Source organism: Mercenaria mercenaria, chromosome 5 (genome assembly GCF_021730395.1).
Source record: "Mercenaria mercenaria strain notata chromosome 5, MADL_Memer_1, whole genome shotgun sequence".
Taxonomy (NCBI): Eukaryota; Metazoa; Mollusca; class Bivalvia; order Venerida; family Veneridae; genus Mercenaria; species Mercenaria mercenaria.
The window spans coordinates 82804845-82817090 of NC_069365.1; the positions used below are offsets into that span (position 1 = coordinate 82804845).

Sequence of the window (12246 nt, forward strand, 5' to 3'; positions counted from 1 at the left end):
TCCAAAGGTTACGTTACTGTTACCTTAACCCTGGAGGTTCTGACCCCCAAAAAATAATAGGAGTCATATTCTGACCACTCACTCTCTGAAATTTGATAGCCCAAAGGCGCTTATATCATTTGAAAAACGTTTTCCCTTTCAAGGCTACTCTGACCTTGGCCTCAAAAAGATTAAGGGTCATCTGTTGACAAAAGACAATAATTCTATGCATTTGAAAAGCATTTGGCACAAGAGTTCTTTAATTGTTCAGATGAAACTGTTTTTATTCTCGAGGTCAAAAGACCGACACAACAACCAACCGGCAAAGAGCAAAACAATATATTCCATCTTCTTCGAAGGAGGACGTGAAATTAGTTCTCGGATGAGACAGAAATGTTCGAAAATCGGTCACATATCCATTGTGTATACAATACATATGACGGGTCAAATAACAATACGGCAAAATGGCCTACGTTCTAGACAAGTGCCAAAAGATACGATGTTTATTATCAATGCATGTATTGTGTAGATATTAGTCGTTCTTATAATCAAAAAGACAAACGACACAAAAATGAAGTTATTTAAATATTTATCTTTTTCCATTGTACATGTAAATGAATGTACTCGTCAAAATAATAACCAGCATGAAAAACATAATAAGCCTTTTAAATAACACAGTGTAAAACAAATCTTAAATAAAGATCTCAAGTGCTGGAATAAGGTCAGTTATCCGGTCGAAAATGTGCTTCTGTTGTAAAAATCGAAAGAAGTCAAAAGTAAATAAATCCAAGTTTGCCCCATTTTCTGCGCAAAGTCGTGTAGTACGAGCCCTATAATTACACTTTTTTCACTTCTTAAATACATTCTGCATGAAATGAGAAGGTTTTCATGTTTATACTCCCAACTATTGCGAATTATGTAAATCGAAACCGAAAGTTGGGTTAATTGTGGACAAGAGTAAATATGCGCCATTTTCAGTGTAGCAAACCAAAACTGACTGGCATTTCACTAGGAACTATTCAACCCCTTTATTTTCTTTGCATTATTTCTTTACTTTATGATAGAACTTTCATGAAAAATAGGTGTAGGAAAAAGTGATGTTCTATAAAGATACGTTAAACCTGAAGTTGTCGGGGGGTTTATATGAAACAAAGAAAGATTTGAATTAGTGACCTTTAACTTATATATAAACAACAAATTATGTAATAAAAGAGCACTTGTTAACACAGAAAATGTTTTCATTTCCAAATGGTGGTCTTCATATATACCAGATTTGACTTTATTAGAACTTTAATCATGATACTGAGGCTATAAACGCAGAAAATAGGACGTGGTTTTAACTGCACTCCTGAATAATGTACTGTTTTATGCTTAACAGATGTGCGCAGTAGATATGCACGAATAGAAAGTGCATTGCAGAAAGCGTTTCGTAGCACTGTTTGTTTTAGTAATAGAAAGAGCATTGAAACTCGAGAGTAAACGATTTGTACGAGGGGGCATAGCCCCTGAGTATAAATCGTTTGCCCGAGAGTTTTAATGTTCTTTCTGTTTTGTATCTTAGCCATCCATATATGATAGTTCAGTAGGCGTTCGACATTGCCATATACAGTTCAGTGAGTATTTAAAATCCTTGTTTTACAAATGTGTAAAATAAACCAATGCAAGCGCATAAAATCAATAAAATGCACCTCGCTGTCTGCTGTTAGAGACACGCCCATACACGCTGGCATACTTTCCTATCCAACAGTGCGGTAACTAGCGTGCGGATATTTAATACCTGCACACTTTTAGTTACCGCACCCTGCGCTCAGTGTATACGATTTATCGCACCAAATTTGTTAAGAAAAAACACCGAGCTATGATACAATCGACTATTGTTACATCAATAAAGTTACTTTGGAAATTACTCTCATTTTCATTTCAAATAACGAGGTAACAAGTTATTTCCTGGACGTTTAGGAAAAGTATAAGTTATTCCCCTTGCTACTGGGGAAAGTATTGAGAAATATTGCCGTGGCCATTCGTCGCCTTAACTGTAAACCCCTTATTTTGAGAAAAAAATATTCAACCCACACCAAATCATAGAAAGAAAGGGTTGTTTTTCGCGCCATTTTCCTATTTAGTGTCTGTATGCCTATAAGCATACCCAACTTTTTTCTTCTTAGCCGTCTTATCAAGCTATCCGCAGCGGGGTGCGGGAACAGCCACCGCAGAGACTTTCTGATATCAGACAGACCTCTGATTTACATTGAAATATAGAAGGATTAAATTTTGTTTTGACCATTCTTATTTCCTGCTTTGATATTTAAATTTATCACTGTTCCTACCATAAAATTCATTTTCTTATCTTTCCACTGGTGTATTTTTTATTAATGTAACACTATTTCTTCTTGCTTCCAATTTCATTTGAAGTCAACCATAGTATTTCCCTATGTAACCTATATAAAATGCAAGCAAACTACGTCTTTCGCTAACTTTAAAGGACATTTAATACTGTTTCTCCTCTGAAACAAATTTTATCACTGTTATGACGTGAAAGTATAACAAACAAAGAGAATGATGATACAAAATATTTAAAGTAATTCAATAGCATCTTGCTTCCATTTGCATATAAAAACGGCTAAAATTGCATTTTAGCCACTCTGCCCAAAATGTCATAGTTATGTTGTTAGCTGATAAGAGTCTCTGCCTTGCTTAAAGTACTCCGTAGTAGAGGCAAAGATGTTAGAATTATCATAGCTGGAATACAATTGTATAGCTTAAGTTTTTTGACTGATTGTTTAAAAATAAAAGATAAAATATTGCCTTTACCACATTTTGCGTTACATATCGTTTATTTTATGCAAAGAGCTATAAAAATAAATGTATTTTATACTTCTTTGTTTTATGTAAAAAACTGGTGTCAAATATTACTGTGTATTGCGGTCAATGTCAAAGCCACGTGACATTGTTTCGGTCATAAATGTAAATTGTCGCAACCACGTGTCATTAAAAAAATTCGGGTTCTTAGAATGTAACAGATTGTTACATGTGAAATGTCATCACAGTTGATAAATTTTGTAAATTTAACATCCGCACTACACTGTGACTGACAGAACATATCGGTTGCATTTTTGTAAAAGTGAAATAAATGAGATATTAGTGCCTGCGAAATAAAAATAGTATAACGTTTGAGATTCAGTATAGAAATTATAAACAAAATCAGAATTCTTATAGGCTTTTACAGAGTTTTCGCTTCCATAGTTATTCATCAGAATCAGATTAATGCATAACAGAATAAATCACAGCTATATGAACATAAGACTGTATTATTTTACTGTTATTATATGTATTACAAGATGGCTATATGATATAATTGACTGATAGATATTAAATTTAGCACTACTGGAAGTATTGAACAATTAATTGTCAAAACTATTCTAAGTCTAAATGTGAACGATGGACTGATATGATATATCTTTTAACTAGATATCTTTTAATTTAAAATGGTTTTTAGTATTACAGTAATATTGCTTTTAAAACAAGAGATCACAGAGTGATCTTGGCGCCCACCAATGTGCCATTTTTGAGTGTTCCAAATTTCAAGACTTACTGACTAGCTCAAGGTCAAATTTCATTTCCGTACACAACACTGTGCATGTGGTCCAAATTCAAAAGCTGTAGCTTGAGAAATGTGAAAGTAGGTCACTAGATCAATTTCAAGGACAAAGTTCTTTGTACACAAAACTATGCATGTGCATCAAGTTTGAAGGCTGTAGTTTGAGAAATTTGAAAGTAGGTCACTAGGTCAATCTTAAGGTCACAGTTTATTTTGGTACAAAAAACTATGCAAGTGGTCCAAATTTGAAGGCTGTAGCTTGAGAAATGTGAAAGTAGGTCACTAGGTCAATGTCAAAGTTTGTTTCGGTACACAATCCTATGCATGTGGTCTAAATTTGAAGCCTGTCGCTACAGAAATGTGAAAGTAGGTCACTAGGTCAATCTTAAGATCAAAGTTCATTTCGGTACACAAAACTAAGCAAGTGGTCCAAATTTGAAGGCTGTAGCTCGAGAAATGTGAAAGTAGGTCACTAGGTCAAAATCAAGGTCAAATTTTATTTCGAAACACAGAACTATGCATGTGGTCCAAATTTGAACCCTGTACTTTCAGAAATGTGAAAGTAGGTCACTAGGTCAATGTAAAGGTCAAAGTTTGTTCCGTACACAAAACTATGCAAGTGGTCCAAATTTGAAGGCTGTAGCTCGAGAAATGTGAAAGTAGGTCACTAGGTCAAAATCAATGTCAAATTTTTTTCGGAAAACAGAACTACGCATGTGGTCCAAATTTGAAGCCTGTACCTTCAAACATGTGAAAGTAGGTCACTAGGTCAATTTAAAGGTCAAAGTTTGTTTCGGTACACAAAACTAAGCATGTGGTCCAAATTTGAAGGCTGTAGCTTGAGAAATGTGAAAGTAGGTCACTAGGTCAAAATCAAGGTCAAATTTCATTTCGGAACACAAAACTATGCATGTGGTCCAAATTTGAAGCCTGTACCTTCAAAAATGTGAAAGTAGGTCACTAGGTCAATGTCAAGGTCAAAGTTTTTTCAGTGCTCAAAACTATGCATGTGGTCCAAATTTGAAGGCTGTAGCTACAGAAATGTGAAAGTAGGTCACTAGGTCAATACCAAGGTCAACTCATGTCAAGGTTCATCTTGCCACTCAAAACCATACATGTGGTCCAAATTTGAATATTGTAGGTTACTGACAAGAAGATTTTAAAAGCTTTTCCCTATATAAGTCTATATGAACCATGTGACCCCCAGGGCGGGGCCATATTTGACCCTAGGGGGATAATTTGACCAAACTTGGTAGAGAACCACTAGATGATGCTACATAACAAATATCAAAGCCCTAGGTTTTGTGGTTTGGGCAAGAAGATATTCAAAGTTTTTCCCTATATAAGTCTATGTAAACCATGTGACCCCCGGGGCGGGGCCATATTTGACCCTAGGGGGATAATTTGAAAAATCTTAGTAGAAGACCACTAGATGATGTCACATACAAAATATCAAAGCCCTAGGCCCTATGGTTTTGAACAAGAGGTTTTTCAAAGTTTTTCCCTATATAAGTCTATCTAAACCATGTGACCCCAGGGGCGGGGCCATATTAGACCCCGGGAAAATAATTTGAATCATCTTGGTAGAGGACCACTAGATGATGCTTCATACCAAATATCAAAGCCCTAGGCTCTGTGGTTTTGGACAAGAAAATTTTCAAAGTTTTTCCCTATATAAATCTATGTAAATTATAGAAATAAACAAAGGGCCATAACTCACTAAAAAATTGTTGAACCAGTCTGATTTTCAGGGGGACACAACTAGAGTACCAATACATCATTCTGACAAAGTTTGGTTAAAATGCCCCTGGTAGTTTCTGAGGAGATGCGATAACGAGAAATTGTTAACGGAAGGACGGACGGACGGACGGAAGGACGTCGGACCACGGACGCAGAGTGATTTGAATAGCCCACCATCTGATGATGGTGGGCTAATAAAATAGCATATAGCAGGTTGGTATATACATGTAAAAGCATGTAATGTGTTTCTGATTAATAGCAAAGTGTTAAGTATAGTAGCTGTCAGCATGATCATACCATAAAACTTCTGTAAACACAGCAGGTATCTGCGCCTGTATAAGGATCAGTTATGAAAAGAAAAACTTTATGATGAAAAGAAATGAAAGAAAATGAACTAGATTTTTAAATAAATCATCATATTTCTATACTAAAAATCTATCCTATAACGTTGACTTTTTCGGAAATTTTTATAAATACTTTTGATCACACAAATGTGAATTTACATAACTGCATGCAGTGTGTGCTATCCATACTGATATACAACCAGATGTTCTGTTGCGCAACATATTATACTTAATTAACTAAGCAAATGCAAATGAGATAGCGGTCAGATAAACCTAAAAATTGGTGTCTTAAATTGTCATTTCATTCTGTACTCTTACATATTGTAAATACATGCTGCAAGTAAATGTGTCCACAATGTCAGACTGCCTTAGTCCATTTCATAGCTTGTACTCAAAAATAAACTTTCATTTAATAACCAGGTATCTCCGCACCGAAAGAAAGCCTAGAAGCAAAATGTTATTGTAACACTAAATGTTACAAATCGAGTTTTAAAAGCTGTTGATGAAACAAAATTATCTTATCTGGATATCTTTAATTCACAATTTGAATGTTTTCAATTAAAATTTCATTCACGTAACACTGCTGAAAATGATTTTATGATTTTAATTTATATGACTATATTTACATCATAGCTATGTTTTAATGAGGTTGGTTATTGATTCTGTTCATATTTGAGGTGATCATGAAAATATTTTATCCAATAAAATTCTTGCATTAAATATACGGACTCCCATTTCGTCCTTCCTATTCTTTTATGGATGATAATGACAACACTGTTTATTGGTGAGCATTCCCGCATACCAGAGCTCTACCATGGTTCTCCGGTTCGTCTCAGGTACCATGTCGAACATCTGATGAATCAGAATGATTGGTGATAAGATACGTTATGTTACCTTACGGGTAAATAAGGGGGGAAACTCGCATATCTAATTTGTCTTATCAACGGTAAATACAGGGTATTGTCCCTTGATGAAAGAAGACTTTAGTTTGACATGAAAAAACTTTTTTCTTTACGATTATGCCGGTTTCTTTTTAAATGTACAAGCAACCTAAATGCATGAAGAAATACAAGGTTTTAACTTGATAACAATAGTTTCTAAGGCTTTATGGCATTTTCAGTAACGTAAGACAACGCATCAAATTTTGCCAAAAATAGCTATCGCGACATAATTTTCAATCAGTTATCCTAACTGTAGTCTAGTTTTGCCCTGTTTAATCTGCATACAAATTACACATTTAAACTGTAAAATATGTTCACTTCTACCTCTGACTCCTAGAAATTAGCTAGAAATTAGGCTACAAATAAACAGTTTTTGAAAAAATACACCCAAAACATTGAAAATGGGATATTTTTATGTTTTATCCGTATTTAAAGCAAAATTGCAATAAATTTGTCATTTTCTATCAAATCTTAATCAAAGTAGCCGATTTCCACCCTCATCTGGACAGATTTCAGTTTTTACCAATGATCCCTTATAGGTTACAACACACTAAATAGCTGTTCTTCTATATTCTATATAACATTGACGTATTTCTAATGGCTGCAGCACACATCAGGACCCATTTTAAGTGTCTGTAACTTATATTTTCTTGAAGAATATTGTCAGTGCTGAATAAAAATCAAAAGAAAAGTGTGGGTCATGTTTGATGCAAGAAAAATATTTTCAGTCAAACACAAAAACTGCAAAATCAGCTGAAAATGAGACCCCAAATTGTAGTGGTGGCGTATGACCTAAGAGTCCATGACAAATTCTGTCAAGCTAAGATTTCATTATGAAAATGCTTCCAAAATGTCACGCATAGACCTAAAACTTGAAACTGTTTTATTTGATTAAACGCCTTTTTTTACGCAAAACATATTCAATGGCGTTTTACAAATACATAAAAAATAAGACAAAAATTAATATATTTTAAATGACATATGACATAAATGAGCATAAATATCATTGTGAATAAACTATTTAGTAAGCATTAAACAAAAAATCAGGCATCAGATAAGGGCGCAAAGTAATTTCCAAAATAATGAGTTTTCAACTTCTTTTTGAAAACATCTATTGTGTCTGAGTTCCTTATTTCGAGAGGCAATTCATTCCAGAGTTTAGGTCCAACAGTACCAAAACTTCTGTACCAAAATAACCTGTCATGAGATTTCAGCAACAAAATGCAAATAAAAAGAGGAAAATAGATCTACAGAGCAAAACAAACTGAGGACTATTTGAATCCGCCATTACCAGATTTCTTTTTATTTTTTTTTTGGCGCCATTTTCCTATTTAGTGTCTGTATGCCTACTGAGAGAATATTTCAAAAATGCGTTCAGTTATAAAACAGTTATAATTTTTCCTGTTCTGAAATGTATGTACCCACGAAATTACTATAGTTATTACATTAATCTCTACATACAATTTTTTGCAAATATTCGGTCAACAGTTTGTGCTGTATGACCAGTCTTCATTCCGCAACAAATGTTAATTGACTAACAAGTCTAAATTTCAAAGATGAAATTGTGAGAATTAATTTCTATTATCGTGTCAAACCTTGCCGGTCAAAAGTCAAAATTCTGCAATGATTTTTTTCTTGTATGAATGATTAAAAGCTCTTATTACCGATTCATACATTTTAAAATTAGAATTAAGCACAATATTCAAATCCCCATTCTTATCATGTGAGTAACATGTCTTTAATTACAAAATATATAATATCTAAGATAAAGTCATCTTTAAATCACGAACGAAGTTTCAAAATCCTAGATCAATTGACCCTTTAAAGTTTTCTCTATATACCAAAACTGCACACAGTCAAGCAGTTCTAGATACAAGACTAGTTGTTGGCACTGTTCCGAAATGGTGGAAAAATCTTCTTTTCAGTCCATTTGTCTGTAAGATTCCGACCAAAAATCGAACCTAGCCGGGTCTCTCCTTGGTCTTGTAACTAATGAAATAAAAAAGAAATCAGTCTTATGTTGACAACTAACATTTGCAGTGCTTTAATGTCGTAAAGTATAGCAATGTAGTCGAGCCGCACCATGAGAAAACAAACATAGTGCATTTGCGACCAGCATGGATTCAGACCAGCCTGTGCATCCACGCGGTCTGGTAAAGATCCATGCTGTTCGCTTTCAAAGCCTACTGCAATTAAAATAAAAACCGTTAGGGAACAGCATGAATCCTGACCAGACTGTGCGGATGCGCAAGCTGGTCTCGATCCATGCTGATCGCAAATACACTATGTTGGTTTTCTCATGGTACGGCTCATTTTTTCATTTTGGAACTCTTCCGACCCACCAAATATGAAATGTATCTCAATGTAAACAAATAGTTTCATAATTTACTACACAACAAATGATATAGTCAACAAATATATAATAAACTTTAACAAGAGGGTCAAGTAATATACAAACAAAATAGTGTTAATTTCCGTTAACTAACATTGGTGCAATAACATCTACGGCGGCCATTTCCACGTGATTTTATGAACGATCTGATGCCATTCACATAAAAAATGAATCCTAAACAAAATGACGTCGATCAAAAAAGTAGTTCAAAACTGGACACCATTATTTTTTAAGAAAAAAGCATTTAGTTATTACTAAGACTACTTTTTCTCACGGTATAAATCCAAACTGACATGACTATAAGACTGTGTCTTAGACTTGAAGATGTACTTAATGAAAGTAAGGAACTAATTTACTAGTTGTAAGAAGTCCTTCCAGTCCAAATATAGGTATTTACTACTTTGGGACTTCGTGCAAATCCACGAATCGCACTGTTAGGCTGTTAGTTTATACCAATTTAAACGCACAAAATTATCCTGTTAGCCTTCTAAATCACTTTAACAAGAGTGATGTTAGACATGGCTAATCCCCCCGCCGGGCATATTATAACTGAAGGCTAAAGTTCCTGGCAAGATAGTGTCTGAAAGTATTAATTTTGGGGAAAGCTTTGAAGTTCTGGTCCGAATCAGGGGTTTTAAAGATGTGGAAGAAAGAATAAGTCAGTGGTGAGGTGGTTTACTGCTAAATTTTATTAATTTTCATGAACAGTATAGCTATGATGTTTTTCTATATGGCTACTGTAAAAAGAAGGAATGGAAAGCTAACAGGGAACAAGAGTGCCAGAATGTCACAATATACGCCCGTCACAGCAAATTTCTTTAATCTAGCAGCTGTATTTGCAAATGGAATTTTAATTTTGTGGTTGTTTAGTAAACATTGTAAGTCTTTTGTTTTTCTAAGTCCACAAAAAACTCCTTACTAGGTAGAGATACCTTAAAATACACCTAAAATTTGAAAGTAACATCTATGTTGTACCACAGAAATTTTGAGAAAAGTGGTCTTGTTTTTTTCCCTACGGTCAGTTATAAAAATGTAACAACTAAGGGAAGTTAATCTTTAAAAAAAAAAAAAAAAAAAAAAAAGAAACATTGTAAGTACAAACAAAAATCTTTACCAGGTTGAGATTGGTCAAAATTGGATGTAGCATGCATGTTGTACTACAGAAAAGTGGTCTCGATTTTTCCCCACGACTAGTAATGAAAAAGTTACAATAAAAGCTATTTAAAGTAATAACAAAGGGAAATAATTCTAAAGAAGGGAACTGCGCATGACACTTCGTCTCATGATGGTGTATAATTGTGCCAAGTTACATCAAAATCCCTCCATGCATGAAGAAGAAATGCTTCGGACAAAGTCATTCTTGTATCTGACCTTTGGCCTCTGAGTGTGACCTTGACCTTAGACTTAGGGACCTAGATCTTGCGCATGACACTCAGTCTCGTGGTGGTGAACATTTGTGCCAAGTTATATCAAAATCCCTCTATGCATGAAGAAGAATGCTCCGGACAAGGTTTTCATTCTTGTATCCTTTGACCTCTAAGTGTGACCTTGACCTTAGACCTAGGGACCTGGTTCTTGCGCATGGCACTCCGCCTCGTGGTGGTAAACATTTGTGCCAAGATATATCAAAATTCCTCCATGCAAGAAGAAGATATGCTCCGGACAAAAATTTTCAAGAAAATATGATAAAGGGGAATAACTCAAAAAATAGGCAAGGTACAGTTATTGTTCCTGTACACTGCACTTCCTCCCAATGTGTTCTATCAGTGTATGAAGTTTGAAGAAAATCCCTCCAGTACTTTTGGAGTTATGCTCCGGACAAAGATCGTTGCGGACACACGGATGGACGCACGCACGCACGCACGCACGCACGGACGGAGAGCATTTCTAATATCCCCTTCGCCTTTGGCGTGGGGATAATAAATGTATACAAAGCATGTTTCTACTAATACCTCTTGGTGGCCTCCTGCGTTTATAATCATACCGGTGATCTTCACCCCAGTTACGTGGTAATTCTCTAGCAGGCTCCTCCCATAGTCTACAACTAAAATGATAAAGCAAATGAGTAGGCATGCGATATTTTAATGTTTCGTCATGTTAAATATCTAATGTAGTTATCGAAAATGGCTGCAGACGACAGTTTCTATGCAAGTGGAAGCCTTACCATTTTATACATTTTTACAAGTATAAATGAGAGAACAGTGTTTGAGTACTAATTTTTAATTTTCAACAAAGATGCAGACGAGAAAATCATAATTAGCTAGTGGACGAAAAAAAATATTATCTAATTAAAAATTACTGTTACCATCTGAATCGAAAGTCGGGTGACGATTTGCCTGTGTACGAGAAACACATAATGCCAATCACAATCGCTGTTACAACCAGAACAATACAACATGCCGTAAACCAGGCGATATTTCGACCGTCGTCAAAAAATGTCTTGTACCTGAAGTAGAAACATGACAGCTGTATTTTTAACAACTTACATTTCAGTAAGATTTTTCGATAACAATGTCATAATTTGACTTGTGTGCATGTTAGTCATACCAATATTTCATTGCCGCCCACTCACCATTGAGAACTAAAGAAATAGTGGCATTTCTAAAGTCAACAATGTGCAGTTGAGAAAGAATAGAAATCCGTTGTTTGCTTTATTTCTACAAATGAGCCGCACCATGAGAAAACCAACAGCGCATTTGCGACCAGCATGGATCCAGACCAGTCTGCGCATCCGCTAACGGTTTCTCTAATTGCAATAGCGTTTGAAAGCGAACAGTATGGATCCTGACCAGAATGCGCGGATGCACAGGCTGGTCTGGATCCAGGCTGGTCGCAAATGCACTGTGTTGGTTTTCTCATGGTGCGGCTCAATTTAATCTTAAGAAGCAGTGTATTTCACTCCCTGCAATTAGAAGTGAAATTTATGTAATTTAGATTATATGTCGCAATTATCTTAAGTTCATCCACCAATAAAAAAGTGCACCGTTTAGAACGAAAACAAGTTTAAATATTTTATGGTTTTAAGGGTTAAAATGGTATAAAAACGACTTCTAACTAGGACACAAATATCACAAAAATATCTTACTGAAAATTCGACCGGAATGTTTGCAGACCCCATTGCATCCATGCCTTGGAGTCGCATTAAATTTTGCTATATGAATCTCTTCCGCTAAAGCCGCTGCTAGGGAACATGAGGGGTGTTTCGTTACCACTCATGAACAGACCCAGTCAAACCGAATCTGCTTTTTTGCT

General features: G+C 35.2%; 1 protein-coding gene across 1 annotated transcript in view; it reads right to left on the minus strand.

Moving 5' to 3' along the window:
- Nucleotides 1–7897: 7897 nt before the first annotated feature.
- Nucleotides 7898–12246, minus strand: part of LOC123557780 (protocadherin Fat 3-like) — a 28807-nt gene continuing 24458 nt past the window's right edge. The window contains exons 11-13 of the mRNA XM_045349467.2: nt 11300–11440; nt 10947–11038; nt 7898–8591 (exon numbers count right to left, since the gene is read on the minus strand). Coding sequence (XP_045205402.2) covers nt 8524–8591; nt 10947–11038; nt 11300–11440 — 301 coding nt within the window. The 3' untranslated portion in view covers nt 7898–8523. The remainder of the gene's footprint in view (nt 8592–10946; nt 11039–11299; nt 11441–12246) is intronic.